This window comes from Microcaecilia unicolor, chromosome 13 (assembly GCF_901765095.1).
Source record: "Microcaecilia unicolor chromosome 13, aMicUni1.1, whole genome shotgun sequence".
NCBI classification, from domain to species: domain Eukaryota; kingdom Metazoa; phylum Chordata; class Amphibia; order Gymnophiona; family Siphonopidae; genus Microcaecilia; species Microcaecilia unicolor.
Genome location: NC_044043.1, coordinates 68,167,070 through 68,186,161, shown reverse-complemented (window position 1 = coordinate 68,186,161; position 19,092 = coordinate 68,167,070). Strand labels below are relative to the sequence as shown.

General features: G+C 41.3%; 1 protein-coding gene across 1 annotated transcript; it reads right to left on the bottom strand.

Annotated features, from left to right (window-relative positions):
- Positions 1-775: 775 nt before the first annotated feature.
- On the bottom strand, positions 776-18,160 carry RPS19 (ribosomal protein S19). Its single transcript, XM_030185643.1, has 6 exons — positions 18,115-18,160; positions 8,650-8,720; positions 7,396-7,496; positions 3,006-3,189; positions 1,432-1,486; positions 776-846 (listed from the first exon to the last, which is right to left on the bottom strand). The coding sequence occupies exons 2-6, from the start codon at positions 8,718-8,720 to the stop codon at positions 820-822; spliced, it is 438 nt and encodes a 145-aa protein (XP_030041503.1). The 5' UTR covers positions 18,115-18,160; the 3' UTR covers positions 776-819.
- Between the last annotated feature and the right edge of the window lie 932 nt (positions 18,161-19,092).

Genomic DNA, 19,092 nt, shown 5'->3' with positions numbered 1-19,092 from the left:
TTCTTGAGTGCTGACTCCTAAAGTGGACCCTAGCATTAGATAGTTATGATTCGGATTATTCTTCCCAATGTGCATCACTTTGCATTTGTCTACATTAAATTTAATCTGCCATTTGGATGCCCAGTCTTCCAGTTTTCTTAAGGTTTTCCTACAATTCTTCACAATCCACATGCATTTGACAGCTTTGAATTGTTTGTCATCCAAAAATTTAGTCACCTCACTCGTTCCAATTTCCAGATCATTTATAAACGTTAAATAGCACCGATCCCAGTACAGACTCCTGCGGTACTCCACTGTTTACCCTCTTCCATTGAGAAAAATGGCAATTTAACCCTACCCTCTGTTTTCTGTCCAATAACCAATTCCTAATCCACAACAGAACATTGCCTCCTATGCCACAACTTCAATTTTCTCAAGAGTCTCTCCTGAGGAACTTTGTTAAAAGCTTTATGAAAATCTAGATATGCTACATCAACCAGATCACCTTTATCCACATGTTTAATCACGCCTTCAAAGAAATGAAGCAAATTGGTTTATCTATTTGCTTTGGCACAAATAGAACCAATAATACATCATTATTTTGTACCCCCCCCCCCCCCAACACACACACATTCAGAATGCCAAATACCCCAAGCCACCTTCTTTGTTAATGCTATTTAAGAGAAAACATATTCTTACCAGATACTGCATTTCACTCTTGAGAATGATAAAAGGTGTCATGTAAGCCATGTTTAGAAGAAATTACAAGACTAAAACAAAAAAAAAACCCCACACGTGAATTATGAAAAGATTCATTTTTAATTTTCCTGAACTTCCACTTTAATGTTTTTTGCTTGCTGCTGCAACCTAAAAGAGAAAGACAACCAGTTGAGATCAACAAGCATGTGCACATATGACATCAGCTATTCAATGCGCACCACCCTGAGGCACATTTTCAAAGCACCCAGATTTAGAAAATTACACACTAACCTACAGAACTAAGTCTAAGTGCTTTGAAAATGAGACCTTCTGTGTCCTAACTCCAAATATTAAGGTTGGGCAGATTTACGACTAACGTTCACTGCAACCCAACGATTTAGTGAATGTTTGACAAATGTGCTCATTAGGAGACATCCCTAAGTAAAAACTGTCATCATTATTTAACTTACACTAAAATCTGCAAAGACCTATAGGAAACAACCAACATGGAAATACACAAAAACATAACTATGTTTTAAATTTAAATGAGCAGAAACTGCTAATATTGACTCTGAAATAGCAGGTGCCACTACTGGCAAACCAGCTCAGGTATATCTAGGTGTAGAACTAGTCCTGAACCAGACAAACCTCAGGAGTAACATCCTTAAGCTCTTTATGAACACATCAGCAGCTGGCTTTTAATACAAAGAAAAATTGTCAGTGCACTAAAATGGTGTATCTAGGTACCGTTACCTGTCCTGCAATTCTGTCCAAGTCTCTCTGTCCTTGAGGAGTCAGTTTGCGACCTCTGAAAGAAAATTGGCCACACTTAGCTTTAATGTTGTGCATAAACACGAAGTTTGCCATGAGACTGCTGAACTCAGCTGGCTAGATGGTAACATCTGGTGGTCATTACAGCATCTTTCAGGCCTCAGTTTGATCACATCTGGGAAGCCTGGTCATCATTTCTACTGTGCTTGACATTACCAGTATTTAAATAATGCCTCCCGGGGGATTTTTTGCAATGCAGAATTTGAATCAGGAATGATGCCACTACGGCCTGCATGACATCCCTTCCTGCCACCCCCCAAACAAATAATGACTGCATAGTGGGCCTTTTGAACTGCATGGTAGTACAGAATACCAAATTTCAAATCAGCAGTTGAGCCCAGGATGGAGGAGTATGACAGCCCTAAGTGCAACAGCTATTTGCTGACATTTTCTCTTGCCATGTGATTGGGGGTAGGGCATGTGCACCAGGATGTAAGTAAAAACTGTGAAAAACAAACAGACAGCATGCAAGAGGGTGGTGAGGAGAGGAGGAAGAGAAAGAGCAGGAGAGGGGACAGAGAAACTGAGAAGATTGGGAGAGAAAAGGCTGGGGAGGTGTCCATCCTTGGTAAGGGGCAAAGGAAGCTGGGGGCTAAATACCAGGTGAGGGAAAGGGATGGGATTCAAGCTAAGTAGCTGAAACAGAGCTGGGGAGGATAGAACCTGGAGAATATTGCTCAGGAGGGTTGACCCTAAGGAGGGATAATCTGGGAGGAAATTATGAAAGGGAGAGTGCCTTGAACAAAAAAAAATAAAATTATTAAAGTATGCAGAATTTTAAAATATTGCACATATAAGTTTTCAACTGTGTGCAGAATTCCACCAGGAGTACTCCTACAAGAAGGAAACAAAGAATGAGCAAAGAACAGACTGCAGTTCTGTGGTCTCAAAGAATTAAACTCAAATGGCCAAAGTAGCAGTGATAGAGTATTATTTGCAACTAAAACGAAGTGCACACACCTCACTGGGATACTAAAGAAAACAAATGAAACTGGACAAATTTTAGATACAGTTGTCTTTCCTGGGCCCAAAATGATGTACAGTGAAATACAATCCATGATAAAACTAAAAGACTATCAACATACATATACAACAACCCATTAAAATTTCTACCTATTAAAACAGCTAACAAAAAACAACTTAGTTGGCTGTGATTGAATGATAGTTACCATCAGATATACTTACAATGTCCAGCTGATAACCAAACATTAGGCCCAAATATTCTTAGAATATGACATTCTTAGAATGTGACAGATTAAAATAGGCCAAACAGCCATGTTTTCATTTTGCTCATAATCTTGCACTTCCACACTAGCCTCCTTTAGAAAGCTGATAAGAACAAGCATAACACACAAACTTAGAAGCAGCAAATTTTCAATCTGCTATGATCCAATTAATGCAGAGAAAGCATCATCATGGAAAAAGGCAAAAATACTAGAAAATTAACCTCCTTCCTCAACAAAACCACTCTGCAGTATATTATGAGAAAGACTCACCCATTGGGGTCTTTTTCCACCATCTTCAGCCCTTCCAATGCTTGCAAAACTCTCCTGGCCACACTCTTGGAGCCTCGACTGAAATGACTGGGCATGACCCCATTGCGCTGACGACCACCATAGATCTTGGTCATAGAGCCTACGCCAGCACCACCACGGAGATACAAGTGGCGAGCTGTGGAAGCTGCAGACAGAACAGAATACATTTCAATGTCAAGCTTCAAGGACACACAAGAATATAATTATTGTATTGCGTCAGATCAAATGTGCATCATGCCCAGTATCCTACTCCCAAACAGTGATCAATATAGGTCACAAGTACTTGGAAGAATCCAAAAAGTAGATATTCCATGCTGTTTACTCTTATGGATAAGCAGGTTATTTCCCCACATTCCTAATGTTTATGGACCTATCATAACCCAGCTATGCTAAATGCCTTTCCCTTATCTTTTCACAACGAATCCCAGACCTTATTTATGTACCTAGAGAAATTTTTTTAAAAACTGGAGAAAATGAATTAACTTCATAGTATGTCCGTTAATCTTTGTACTTTCTGAAAGAATTAGGGATGCATTTTGATTAAAATTTTTAATCGTGATTAGTCACACAATTAAAGGAATTTTATTTTCCACTGTGACTCTGGGCAAGTCAATTAATCCTCCACTGCCCAGATATAAAGTAAGTATATGTTGTCTTTCTGTGGTTACAAACAGAAAGGTTTACACATCACATCTCATCCCACTTTCCTAAAGGACTGTTGATCTCTCTCCCTCCCACCCCCAAATCCAATCTCTCTCCCTCTCTCTTCCCTCAGGTCCATTCTCTCTTTTCTTCCTTCCTTCCTCCCCCTCCCATGAGCAGCAACACAAACTTGGTGGTGAGCAGCACCAGCTCTTCTCATGGCTGCTGGTGCTCACCACAGTGGCCCCTCAAATTCTGCTCGCAGGTTGCAGCTCCCCCCCCCCTCAGGGTCTACCTTAAAGGTGGTCTTCTGTTGGTCCTTGGCAGCAGCAGCATTGCACATATGCTACCCTCTGACGTTACTTCCCCTTTCTACATGGATGGGAATGGGCCAGTGGGAAAGCTTCAAGGCAGGCTGCATAAGTAGCGTACGTGCAATGCTGCCACCGCCGAGGACCAACAGGAAGCCCACCTTTAAAAGTAGACTGGTGTGGTGGGGGAGGGGAGGCTGAATGACACTAAAATCACAAGTAGGGGGAAAGATACCAGATTATGCTAAGGACAGGGGCTGGTAGTGGAAGAGAGCAGAAGAGATGTTTAGAGGAGACAGGAGATGCTGCAAGGTGATTCATTTTTTTAAAATCGTGATCAATAAATTAATGCATTAATCGCAGCTGTGATTAACTTGCAGCCCTAGAAAGAATAAACTAATTCTCTTATCTGTTCCACTTCACTCATGATTTTATATAAATCTCAATCTTTCTACATATATACATTTCATTATTTACATAGATGCTCAATATAATTCAGTCACCAGAGACTTGGGGGGGGGGGGGGGAACCCCCCACAAAAACAGGCCAGTTTTATTTTAATCCCAAGAGACAAATTCTAGAATTTGCAGGCCCACATTTTTCAATACAGAAGACCACATGATCAGCCACAGAATGCTTAGGTATGAGAAAACTGTCCTCTAGTAGCACTATAGAAATGATTAGTAGTAGTAGTAAAACTGGCTGAAGCCATGAAAGAAAACGTAGACATAAAATCTGAATGGGGAAACCAGACTAAATTTAAAAAAAAAAATAACTTACATGCTAATTTGAAGGGGGGGAGGGGGGAGAGAAACATTTACAAGGACAAAAAAATGAAATGGTAGTCCTTTTAAGAGTCACCTTGAAGTGCTAAGTAACTGTATTAAGTAACCATTTTGTCCTTGGGTTTGGACTTCTGTTTTTGTCACTCACACAATGGAAAAGTGAAATCTTCACACCAAGGTTGGCGGTGGGGGTTACTCAAAATAATGCCTGTTCTTACAAGAGAAGCTATCCTTAATACAAAAAAAAATTTACTTTCAGTAAATATTTAGTTTCTCATTTTAACAGACTATGAATCATAGTAAGACAAGGAAACATCAGGAATTTTTTTTTTTTTCATAGAAAAGAATCAATGCACGGAATGTAGGAACAGTCAATAAAAGGCAACCGGCATCCAAAACAACCTACGGTTACAGTAAACATGTAAAAATAAAAATCACTACAGAAGAGGAACTACTAAAGAACACACAAACATATATGCATGAAAAACCTGACATCACCATGTTTGGGATGCAGCTTAAATCAGGCATGTACTGAGTTCGATTCCCACCAGGCACAGGCAGCTCCTTGTGACTCTGGGCAAGTCACTAAACCCTCCATTGCCCCCATGTAAGCCGCATTGAGCCTGCCATGAGTGGGAAAGCGCAGGGTACAAATGTAACAAAAATAAAATAGATACTATTGGAGATTCTACATGGAATGTTGCTACTATTGGAGATTCTACATGGAATGTTGCTATTCCACTAGCAACATTCCATGTAGAAGGCTGCGCAGGCTTCTGTTTCTGTGAGTCTGACGTGAGTGGGAAAGCGCAGGGTACAAATGTAACAAAAATAAAATAGATACTATTGGAGATTCTACATGGAATGTTGCTACTATTGGAGATTCTACATGGAATGTTGCTATTCCACTAGCAACATTCCATGTAGAAGGCTGCGCAGGCTTCTGTTTCTGTGAGTCTGACGTCCTGCACGTACGTGCAGGACGTCAGACTCACAGAAGCAGAAGCCTGCGCGGCCACATTGGTGATCTGCAAGGGCCGACTTCTACATGGAATGTTGCTAGTGGAATAGCAACATTCCATGTAGAATCTCAAATAGGAGCAACAGTGGAGGAGTGGCCTAGTGGTTAGGGTGGTGGACTTTGGTCCTGAGGAACTGAGTTTGATTCCCACTTCAGGCACAGGCAGCTCCTTGTGACTCTGGGCAAGTCACTTAACCCTCCATTGCCCCATGTAAGCCGCATTGAGCCTGCCATGAGTGGGAAAGCCTGGGGTACAAATGTTAAAAAAAAAAACAAACCTAACTAAAATCCAATCATAAGTCACTGTACACACAAGTATATTTGTGCTTTAACTATTGCTTCATTTGGCTGAATAGTGCTCTCTCTTTGCCTTAGTTTGTCGAGGCCTTGCCTTTCGTTGCCTTCCTATCTACTGTGTGTGTGTGTGGTTGGGGGGTGGGGGGGTGATGGTAATGATCTCATGATTACAAACAGACATAGGATAAACAAGAAGGATGGAAATAAAGCAATGGGTCAATCTACATTGGCATAGGAATCCTGTCCAAGAATCATGAAAGGGCTGGCTTCCGATTACAAGACATCATGTAGCACAGGGCTAAAGTTATAATCTAAACACCTTACTCACAGATTGGATGAGCCATTTTATTTATTTTTATAATGGACATTTGTATCCCGCATTATCCCAGAGTTCAGATTCAATGTGGCTTACAATCCAATTATAAGCAGGTACTATCTCTGTCCCTAGAGGGCTCACAATCTTGTTTCTTGTACCAGAGGCAATGGAGGGTTAAGTGAGTTTGCTTAGGGTCAGTATTTGACAGATAAAGGCTGTGTTCTATGTCTGCTGGTAGAACAGAATTGTCTGGTTTCCCATTTTAAAGGCAACTTCCCAGATGACAAAAGATATGTATAGTTAAAAGACCCAACCACAAAAATTTTTCTAAACTTTTCCCTACACCCCACCTCAAAAACACCTTTATCAACTTGAAGAGCAAACTCATGGCCATATTAGAGCACCAAGGGCCAGCCTGGCATTTCAGTAGCAGTGTTGTACTTGTAAAAGACATGATTCCAGCCCTGGTTTAGAATGAGCTGCATGTACAAAAAAGCAACAGGAAAACTGCCAGGTCTAAAACAGTATTAACATGGTGTCATTTTCTTAAACTTAAATTCTACAATTTTTAAAGGTCTGATGCACTCTTGTCTGGGAAGGATTGCACATTTGGTTAAGCTCCAAGTCATCCTTTTCAAAAGCTGACTAGTGATTAAAGCAGCAAGCTAAAAACCAGGAACTCGGGGTTCAAACCATGCTTCCCCCTACTGACTCTCCTCAACTTTGTGCAATCACTTGCCTAAGTACAGCCTGTAAAGCCCTCATGGAACAGGGAAATATCTACTCTACTTTGAACATCTTGAGCTACCAGTGAAAAGCATGAGATAAATATAGATCGCTAGATACAACAGAAATTCATACCCTCTGAAACAATTCTACGACAAATGGACCAAAATTGCAAAGTGCTTCTACAACTTCTTAACTGAGCTGAGCTTATATAATCCTATAAAGGTGGTATCCCCAGGCAGACTCCTCTTACCAGCTCTTGTGTAGAACCAGTTTTCATCATAGGGAGCCAGCTCCTTGTGTTTGGCCAGTTTGACTGTGTCCACCCATTCGGGAACTTTCAATTTCCCAGACCTGCATACAATACAGAAAAAGTGATTATCTGTACATACTCTGCTACCTAGCCTTGTGAGTTAATACATGGACATATTTATAACAGCGGTAGCTGCTTGAGAGTTTTATATTCATAGCACTACAAACTGGGCATTCAGAAACATCTCATTGCTAGCAGAGCTCACAACCTCATTGTGACCTAATCTCTAAAAACACTGAGAACTGTAAAGAACATTTGTAACTAATGGGCTGATGATCAGAATCTAACACTGGCGCTAGAGCCAATTAGGGCTGGGCTAGCACCAGCATTAATCTGCACAAAATGTTCAGAGGGCTCTAGACGAGAAATAACGTACATGCCAAAGATTAGAACAAATAGTATTTAAATGTAATCAAATGGACGTTAATGAGGTCATCTCCTATTCCTTCCCCAATGCTCAGAGAACAGCGTACAAAACAAAGCTGCCCTTACCACTAGAAACCTAACCTTTTAAAAAGCGGATTTTCCATGATTTTTTTTCTTAAAATCTGCTGGGTTTGATTGAATTTGAAGCAGAAGGAAGCCCCTGGAAGCCTTTAAGTGTTAGAAGTGAGAAAAACACGTTTGCAAGCAAAGCCAAAAATGAAAGCACGTGTGGGCGCTTGTTTTCTGTGATTAAATATAAGCCTTCAGTGAAAAACATTTTTTTTTAAGCACTAATGTATGCTTCACTTCCAGGTTTGCATACTGCACGCACACAACGGCCGCACTTACAGCAAAACTTCCCTGCCAGGCATGTTCCTCCCCCTTACTTTTGGTCTCACAGCGAGCACATTATTTGCATGCAATTAGTGTTGAGCTATTTTTCTGCACTATTCCTGGGCACATTCACTATAGTGCCAGAGGTCTGAGCATCAGCCTATAAGTAATTAAGATTTATGTCTTTAAAGTGATTTGCACAAAGGCATGAATCATTTTCAATGAAGCAGTTTCACACGACTGCATATACAATCTTTGCAAGGGCTAAAGCTAATAATCAAAAGGATCCCCAGAACCAGAACAAGCAGAGCTAGCTACAAAGGGCAAAAGAAAAATTGTACTATATGTCATGATATCCAATATGCCTATAAACTTCCATGATACAAATGTTGCTGCCCTGGACAGACCACAGCAAGAAGCATATAAAGCACTCACTTTTTAAGGAAGGCAGACAGGGCTCGAACAAACTCCTGCTGGTTCACATCTTTAACTGTAACACCAGGCATCTGGAAAAAAATAAAGCATAATTAAAAAATTAAATTATGTATTAATACTCAAGGAATAACTGAAAAATATATTTATCCTATCTCACTATTAGATGAGAACAGCACTGTACATATAAGAGGCACTCTTTGCTCAGGACCTGTCAGTCAGTCATAAACTATAGGTGCCTTCAGGCACTGGGTGGGAAGGAGACCCAATCTCCAAAAAAATTAAATGAAATTAAGTTGGAGGGGGCTCAGGTATTCTTCATATCTGAGCCTGCTGTCAAACGTCTGCCACTGACTGCAACACAGTACTAAGTTGCAAAGGCTCAGTACAGTGCACTAGAACCGCTACCAATCTTGCGCAGGTTTCTACGTCAACAGGAAACCCATACAGACGAGGGGTGGTGTCTACAGTACGAGATTAGACTCCATGGTGAGCCTTTTGGCCTTAGCAGCAGACCAACTGTACTCAAGTGCCCACCACAATTGGTACCAAAGGTGTTTACCGAGTTTATTACAGACCATTTTTAATTTTACTTTGTTTGTGAATGTATTTATGGTTTATTATAATTATGTATATTCTATTGTAACCCACTAAGGATTTTAGATTGAGCGGGATATAATTTTGGAAAACAAATAAAACTTCACACACTAAACACACCTGCTCAGGACAGACAAAAATGAGATGTTTCAGGAAATTACTGAAGTAAACATTTGCACAATCAAAAAGGCTATGATTAAGGAAAGCCAGTGTTAAAATTTAAAAGCACATTTAGAAAAGGTGGAAGCATATTAAGAAAACGAAAAGCTCTGTGTGAGGAGCAAGTCTTGAAGAAGGGCACAGATACAGTTGTCTAAGATGGTACATAGGAGGAAATAAGTAGTAATGAAGAGCAGTAGCGTGAACACCCTTAGAGATTAACAAAAGCTTGAATTGTACATGGAAATATGTAGTAAAAAAGACAAATCATGCCAATGAATTTGAACTGAAGAGACACTATTGGATACATGTAATTCAATAGGAGACTTTAAGGCAGCAAGTTGCAGTAGTCTAATCTACATCTGGTCAGTTTTTTTTTTGTTTGTGTATGTAGAAAGGATGGAGTCTTGTGTTTAAAATAAAAAATGTACATACACGCGCACAGACGTTATAGCAGAGTCCTGAATGTGTGCAGAGAGGGGAAGAGGACACCAAACGGATCCTAAGATTGGGAGGACAACTGTCATCTAAAAGGATAAGGACACGGGTTTTTGATGAAAGCTAAAATATTCTGCCTTGATCAAGAGAATTAAAAAGGATATTAGCAGGGCATAAACTTTATCTTAAAAGAAAGTTACTTTCTGTTCTTGCCTGGAAGTGAGCTAGCAGTGCTACTGGCCTGAAAAAGGTGTTAATTAAGGTGTATGGATGCTAGAATCGCTGCAAAGGTTACTAGGGTAATCTGATTACTGTGTTAGTTTCACAGGGTCTGTTTGAAGCAGTCTCCTTAGAATCAAAACTATAGAGAGAGGAAAAGCCCAGGAAACTTTCTTTCTGAGAAACTCTGAGAGAAGAGGACATAAGTGAAAAATTTTTGTACTTTGTGCTTTTGCAATTTAAAGGTTGGGGTTTAAAAGAGGTAAGTTAATTTGATACAATTTATAAAACCAACTTTATTAGCTAGTCTCCCTATCCTTTTCCTCGTAGTTTCTAAAACTTGAACCACAGCATACAGCATTAACAGCCTTTAGAAGGCACAGCGGGGCCTAGTTCAGTGTCAAGCTATGCTATGTGAGACTCATCTCTCGCCAACTCTCTAAAAGTAAGATTTGAGGAGAGTTACATCTGTTTAGATAAATTTTAAAAACCTAATTATCAAGAGTCACATACAATACACAATAAGTAAAATCATAACCTCCCAGATCTAGTAAACAAATAAGTTTTCAAAGCTTTTCAAAACAGTAAATAGCTCCTCATTGAGCATAACTTAGAGGGAAGAGTATTCCAATAATGAGTTGCTGAAAAAAGATGGAGATAAAATAGCTTTAAACCATATACTTTTAGTTGAAGGAAAAGCTAACATCAAATAATTACAACTCATGGAGCTTGCCCAAAATTTTAACAATTTCACTGAGATCTACTTTCAGGGCAGGTACCACACAAAAACTTAAATACAAAACAAAATATTTAAAAAATAATCCGAGCTTGCACAGGCAGCCAATGCAAAACACTCAAGAGGAGTTGTGATCCACTCGAGTTTTCCGAAATATCAGCCTAACAGCCGAATTCTAGAGACTTGTTTAGAAAACAAACCCAAAGAATTCCCATAGTAAAATGGTTAATTGCATAATAATCCTAAAATGACTTTGTAAAACATAAGATCTCAGCAATCATAACTGTTTCAATTTAAAATAAGCTTTTCTAATCAGGCCATCAATTTGAGGCGCTGTTGTCACCGATGAATCTTAAAGCGACTCCAAAAACGTAGAAGTTCTCACTACATTAAACTGGGATCCATCATCACCCAAACTCAACCTAGAAATTTTAGTTAAGTCCAAAGAAAACCACAGTACCTCTGTCTTATCAGCATTAAGCTTAAGTTTGAACTTAACAGATCAACCTTTTATCCTGGTAATACAATTACTGATCTTGAAAGAGACAGAATCCACACCCTGACCAACAGAAACCAAGAAAAAAATGTCTTCTGCACAGGATAACATAAGATCTCACCAGGTCTCAGCAAAATTTGACCAAGAAAGCCCTTGTACAAATTGTACAGGAGTGGAGAGATAGGAGATGCAAAGCACTGATAAAGAAGGCTACAAGAATATGAAGAAAAATTTGCCATGGAAACAAAAACTCACAGTAACACCTTTTTCAGGTACATCAGGAGCAGAAAGCCTGTGAGGGAATCTGTGGAACTGTTAGATCATGAAAGAGCAAAAGGGGCACTTAGGGAGGACAAGGCCATAGCGGAGAGACTGAATTAATTCTTTGTTTTGGTCTTTACGGAAGATCCACCTGCACCACAAACAGTTTTCAAGAATGACGATGCAGAGGAACTGCATCCCCCCCCCCCCCCTTCATTAAACTAAAACAGCACTTGCTAAAGTCTCCAATGATCTATTCCTAGCTAAATCCAAAGGGCTCTACTCTATCCTTCTTGTTCTTTCTGCTGCTTTTGACACTGTTGATCATAGCCTACTCCTTCGCACGCTGTCCTCACTTGGATTCCAGAACTCTGCTCTTTCCTGGTTTTCTTCTTATCTCTCTCAGCGTACTTTTAGTATATACTCTGGTGGATCCTCCTCTTCCTCTATCCAGCTCTCAGTAGGTGTACCTCAAGGATCTGTCCTAGGACCTCTCCTTTTCTCAATCATTAAAATTCAATGCGACGAAATGCAAAGTGATGCATTTAGGGAGTAGAAATCCACGGGAGAAGTATGTGTTAGGCGGTGAGAGTCTGATAGGTACGGACGGGGAGAGGGATCTTGGGGTGATAGGATCTGAAGGCGACGAAACAGTGTGACAAGGCGGTGGCCATAGCTAGAAGGTTGCTAGGTTGTATAGAGAGAGGTATGACCACCAGAAGAAAAGAAGTTTTAATGCCCCTGTACAAGTCGTTGGTGAGGCCCCACCTGGAGTATTGTGTTCAGTTTGGAGGCCGTATCTTGCAAAGGATGTAAAAAAAGAAGCGGTGCAGAGAAAAGCTACGAGAATGGTATAGGATTTGCATTACAAGACGTATGAGGATAGACTTGCGGACCTGAACACGTATACCCTGGAGGAAAGGAGAAACAGGGGTGATATGATACAGACGTTCAAAAACTTGAAAGGTATAAATCCGCAAACGAACCTTTTCCGGAGATGGGAAGGAGGTAGAACGAGAGGACATGAATGGAGATTAAAGGGGCGCAGACTCAGGAAAAATGTCAGGAAGTATTTTTTCACGGAGAGAGTGGTGGATACTTGGAATGCCCTCCCTCAGGAGGTGGTGGACATGAAAGCGGTAACAGAATTCAAGCATGCGTGGGTTAAACAAAGGAATCCTGTTCAGAAAGAAGGGATCCTCAGAAGCTTAGCCTAGATTGGGTGGCAGTATAGCATTGCGTGAGTCTGGTAGCGCCTTGGAAATGTTGAGTAGTAGTAGTAGAGCCGGTAGGGGGAGGCGGGGCTGGTGGTTGGGAGGCGGAGCTAGTGCTGGGCAGACTTATACGGTCTGTGCCCTGACAATGGCAGATACAAATCAAGGTAAGGTATATACAAAACGTAGCACATATGAGTTTATCTTGTTGGGCAAACTGGATGGACCGTGCAGGTCTTTTTCTGCTGTCATCTATTATGTTACTATATATCTATACTTCCTCCCTTGGTGCTCTGATCTCAGCCCACGATTTTCAATATCACCTTTACGCTGATGACTCTCAGATATACCTCTCCACATCAGAAATCTCGGCAGAAATCCAGGCCAAGATATCTGCCTGCCCGTCTGACATTGCTGCCTGGATGTCTTACCACCACCTGAAGCTCAATATGTCCAAAACTGAGCTCCTTATCTTCCCACCTAGACCAACCTCTCCCCTGCCCCCACTCTCTATTTCTGTCAACAACACGCTCATTCTTCCTGTCTCATCTGCTCGTAACCTTGGGGCCATCTGCGATTCCTCCCTCTCCTCTGCACATATTCAACAAAGACCTGTAGTTTCTTCCTCTATAATATCGCCAAAATTCGCCCTCTCCTTTCTGTACACGCTACCATAACCCTCTCCCACACTCTCATCACCTCTCGCTTGGACTACTGCAACTTGCTTCTTACAGGTCTTCCCACTCAGCCATCTCTCTCCTCTTCAATCTGTTCAAAATTCTGCTGCATGATTAATATTTTGCCAAAGTCGCTATGCCCATATCAGCCCTCTTCTGAAGTCACTTCACTGGCTCCCTATCCGCTTCCGTATACAGTTCAAGCTCCTATTAACCTATAAGTGCATTCACTCTGCTGCTCCTCACTACCTCTCTACCCTTATCTCTCCCTACACTCCTTCCCAAGAACTCTGTTCACTCGGCAAATCTCTCCTAATTGCACCCTTCTCCTCCATCGCTAACTCCAGGCTCCGTTCCTTTTATTTCGCCGCACCTTATGCATGGAATTGACTTCCTGAGCCATTATGTCAAGCTCCATCCCTAGCCACCTTCAAAACCGGGCTAACGGCCTACCTGTTTGATGCTGCTTTTAATTCCTAACTTGTCACCTGCTCGTAACCTTACCTTATCTTGTCTTCCTCTCTTCAATAGTCCCTTTCCCTACGTGACCTGTCTGCCCTACCGTTATCTCTTATTGTCCTGATTCAGACTGTAAGCTCTTTTGAGCAGGGACTGTCTTTTCTTCATGTTCAATTGTGAAGCGCTGCGTATGACTGGTAGCGCTATAGAAATGATTTGTAGTAGTAGTAGTAACTGAAAAATCTTGGTGAAACTGGAAGACGAACTGAGGCAAACTGACAAGTTAAAGAGTGATAAATCACCCGGACCAGATTACATATACCCCAGGGTACTAAAAGAACTCAAACATGAAATTGCTGATCTGCTGCTAGTGATCTGTAACCTGTTAAAATCATCCATAGTACCTGAAGACTGGCCAATGTAATGCAGATTTTTAAAAGGGTTCCAAGGGTGATCTGGGAAATTACAGACTGGTAAACCGGACTTCAGTGCTGGGAAAGAGTGGAATCTATTATCAAGAATAAAAATTTCAGCATGGGTTCAGGCACGGGAAGTCCTGCCTCAACAATCTGCTTCATTTCTTTGAAGGCATAAATAAACATGTGGATAAAGGTGAGCCAGTTAATGTAGTGTATCTGGCTTTTCAGAAAGCTTTTGACAAAGTTCCTGAGATACTCCTGAAAAAATTAAAAAGTCATGGGATAGGAGGAAATGTCTTTCTGTGGAGTACAAACTGGTTATTGGACTATGTAAACCACATTGAACCTGCTGTGTGTGGGGAAAGTGCGGGGTACAAATGTAATAAATAAAACAGAGCACAGGGTAAAATGGCCATTTTTCTCAGTGGAGGGCGGCAAATACTGGAGTGCGCACGGATCTGTACTGGTACTACTTAAAATCTATAAATGATCTGGAAAACAGAACAATGAGCGACGTGATTAAATTTGCAGACACAAAACTATTAAAGTTGTCAAAACCCATGTGAATTGTGAAAAATTGCAGGAAGGCATCCTATATAATAATTCTCACCTCCAACAGGATGTGCTTGGGACCGTGCAGGCACGCACTGACCTCAGTGACAGACAATTTGGCAAAGCAAAACAATCTGAGTGCTGGCCATTAGGACACAGGGTTGATAGGAGAGTTTTAAAAGACTGAAGGAACCCAAAGTGTTAAATGGGGGGAGGGAGGGGAGTTCTGAAGGACTGAAAGACATGAACATTTGGGAAAGGAAAACAATCTCAATGCTGGCCATTAGCACACAGGGTACATAGGAGAGTTTTAAAAGACTGAAGGAACCAAAAGTGTTGGGGGGGGGGGGGGGGGGCAAGTTCTGAATGAATGAAAGAAATGAAAATTTATGAGAGCAACACAATCTGAATGCTGGGCATTTGTACACAGGGTAGATAGGACACTTTTTTTTTTTTAAATGAAGGACGTGAAAGTATTACATCTTGGGGGAGGGGTGAGGAGGAAAGCGGTGGGGTATCCGGATACTGGGCGTTAGGGCCACGGGGGTACATAGACTTTTGAAAGCCTTAAGGAACCCAAAGTGTGGGAAGGAAGAGGAAAAGGAGGGGAGGGAATGGGGTGAGGGGCATTAGGAACAGGGGAGGGGGCCCTGTCACACACACTCATTCTCACACACACTCTGTCACACACCCGCACATTCACTCTGGCTCTGTCTCTCAAACATACACACTCCCAGGAAAACCTTGCTAGCGCCCGTTTCATTCGTTCCAGAAACGGGCCTTTTCTACTAGTTATTAATATTCTTTTGTATTCTTTACTCCTTTCTTAACATTTTGTTTTCTTTCTTGGCCACAACAGTACACCAAGCAGAGGATTTCAATATATCAAAAACAGCACCTAGATGCTTTCCCTCCATTTCACCTACCCATTCTCTCAAATAACATAGGTGGTCTTTTACTAAAGTGCACCAGCTGATTTTTAGCACAGGCTAAAAATGGTAATGCAACCCCCCCCCCCCCCCCCTTTCAAGTTATTCAACTGTCTGGCAGTGAAAACAGCTCACCCGCATCAAAATCAGCATGGCACCATTTTTGAAAACCCACACATTTCCTTTAATCAGGCAACGTAAACCAACAAAAATTCTGCCACTTAAAGAGTGAACAGGATTACTACACAACTTAGAGAACTACAATTTTTTTTTAACCAATTACCAATAAAGACAATATCTGTGATAGTAAAACAGCACTAAAAATTTTAAAATCGGTTTGCATGGATGTGTTAAATTTAATTGAGCCTGCTTTCCAGGATGCATACAGGAATGGATCCAAAAAGTCTCCCAAAACCACATGTATATAAGACACGATAGCCTAGAAAGTTTTCTTCCCTTCAGAGGTAATCCCAGGATTCAGCCATGGGCCATGGCTCACAAACTGAAACTGAATGCACAGAAGACCAAGATCCTTTGGTTCCGAAATCAAAGAGTTGAGGTCTCAACTTCAATAACATTATCAACTGACAACCTTCCTAGTCGAATCAGAATGTAGATTGCTTGGAGTCCTTCTAGACTCCTATCATTCTCATCCCACATCATCAACCAACTATGAACAAAAACAATGTTTAAAAAGGAGACAGCTACTTCTAATCCGATCATTCTTTGATCAAAAGACCTTTGCTCTATTGGTCCAAATGCTGATCCTACCACATCTGGACTACTGCAATGTCTTATTTTTGGGCATTAAGATCCAATATTAAAAAAAAAAACAAAAAACCCACAGCTCATACAGAACACAGCAGCAAGATCAATATTCAAAATAGATATATACCAGTGTTGTCATATCTCACTAAACTGCTTTGGTTACTCATACCTGACAGAATTAGGTTTAAAGACACCTGTCCAGTCTGAGATTTTGCATGGAGCTACCTGTCAACTATTGATCAATATCATCTTTATGCATCATTCACTCAGACTGACCAACCAACTGATCTTAGCCCCACCTTTCCATAAGGGCATCTGATTTCAGAAGATCTTTAACTCGCTCTTTGCAGTATCAGGCATCTCTTTATAGAACTCACTCCCCCTGGCTCTGAGATCAAAGATTAACTACCTCAGCTTCCGGAAAAGACTAAAAACCTACCTTTTTCCAAAGCCTGCTACTAAATCTCTATTTCTCTTACCCTGATAGACTATTGAACTACTAAATGAAACACCTCACACCCAATAATGTTACAGTGCTGGACAGATAACATTGTATCTAACCAACAAGATTGTGTTCACCCAATGTCCTACTTGCATTATTATACCGATTGAATCTAACCATTGTACCAATTGAATCTAACCAACAACATATCCACCCAACGTCCATCCTATTAATATAGTACCAACTTCTGCCCCACTGATGATGTAAACCACACTGAACCCTAAAAAGGGGTTATTAGATGTATATAAGACCTAAATTGAATTGGCACCTTTGTCTTTGGACTAACTTAATACATTTTTTATTGTCCATAAGGCTGTTCATTTGCTTTTTCGTGTGGCTATATGCAGCATCTTTCATCTTGCGTAGAGTAATATGGTAATGGCCTAACATGGCTACCACATCACTCTTCCCTTCAGAAAAAAAAACAGGCTTAAAAATAATTTAGGAATCAGAAAGCCAGAAACAAAAAACATTTTTTTCCCCAAGATTTAGGCACAAAAGTAACAACCATGTGTACAAAGGGATTAGGACAAAATAAGTATTTTTTTCCACATTACACCAGACAAAACACAGAGGAACTATGCTAACCACTTTCTGGACATAAGCTCAGTATGAGAATTGAGTACCAACTCCTAACTGTTGTCATAAGAGAAAGGCCGGACCTGGAGCTAGAGGTCTCGAGTGCTCAGATTGCATCTGCCCATAGCCGGCGCTGAACCCGAACTGGGTAAAGTTGAGTGTAGGCCTAATAAAAATGGTACAATCAATACTCCCCTTCCTTTTCCTCCCTCCCAACCCCCGTGGCGCTACCACAGACGGTCCCCTACCTGCCAGTCACCAGAGCAAAAAAGCCAAGGATTGGGAAGGAAGGCCACACGCCGCCCCTGATGCCACGGGAAGGGTCCAGACCCCAAAAACCACCACGCACCGCGCTCCCCGGTCCTCAGCAAAGCACCCCTGTCCGAAACCCCCTCTCGCTGCCTCCTAGTTCCACTCGTGCTTCCCCAATTCTTCCTTATCCCTTTGCTCCCGCCCGCCTTACCTTCACTCTCGCGGCTGCTCCGGAGGTAAAAGGGAAAAATGGGGTTTCCCACGCGCATAAGAAAAGGCTGCTGACGTAATCGCGCGTACGACTCGCGAGATTTCAACCGCCGACAAACTATAATTCTTGGAGGGAGGTGCCAAGGAGGTTAAGTTCGGAACAGAAGGCATGAGCCTATCTATCCTATTATGTAGGATGAAGCTAGTAGGCGGAGCTTGCCGCCATCTTAGTTCATCCAAAACAATAGTAAACGCTACTGAAAACAATTGCAAATCTTGTTAGAATAACTGACTGCCTATGCCGCATCTGTAAAAAGTCTAAAGCTGTTTCAGCTGGATAGGCTGTGCCTTAAAAGGTGGAGGATAAAAGGTTTTATTTCTAACATATTTGACAGCATTCTAAAATTTATTAACGAAGAAGGGCAACCTTCGAAAGCTAATCAAGAAATGTATTGTTATGTTCAATAAAAAAGGTATCATCTTATTTTCTTTTCCATGTTTTATTTTGTTTTATTTCTATTGATTACCTTTAAAATTTATTTGAAATCTTCCCACATGAATGGGGGGAGAAGTGGGCGGAAGGTAGGCATGCCATCAAACGAGTGACAGGACGTGGTGCTAACCGCGTGCCTTACGGGTGTTGTTGCAGATTTCAATAATGTAAGGGTAAAGGCTGGAGTTAACTGATTCCAAGGTGCATGAATGCATCTGAGAAGCAGCACATGCCTGCGTGCACGTGTGTTCATTCACAAAGGGTCTGTGTACCATCTCTAGTCCCACCTACAAACATCTGTCACCCAATAAAAGTTTTGTGTTATCCTAGCATGCTCATATCCACAAAATGGTGTCTCTCTATGCCACAGTGTGGGCAAATATTGGGGAGGAAGGCCAGTTTCAGACTCAGCCTCAGGCAGCAGCCACTGCCACGGTCAGAGAGACAGCATGAAGCTCAAGCTTAGGTGGTGCAGGTTGTTCCAGC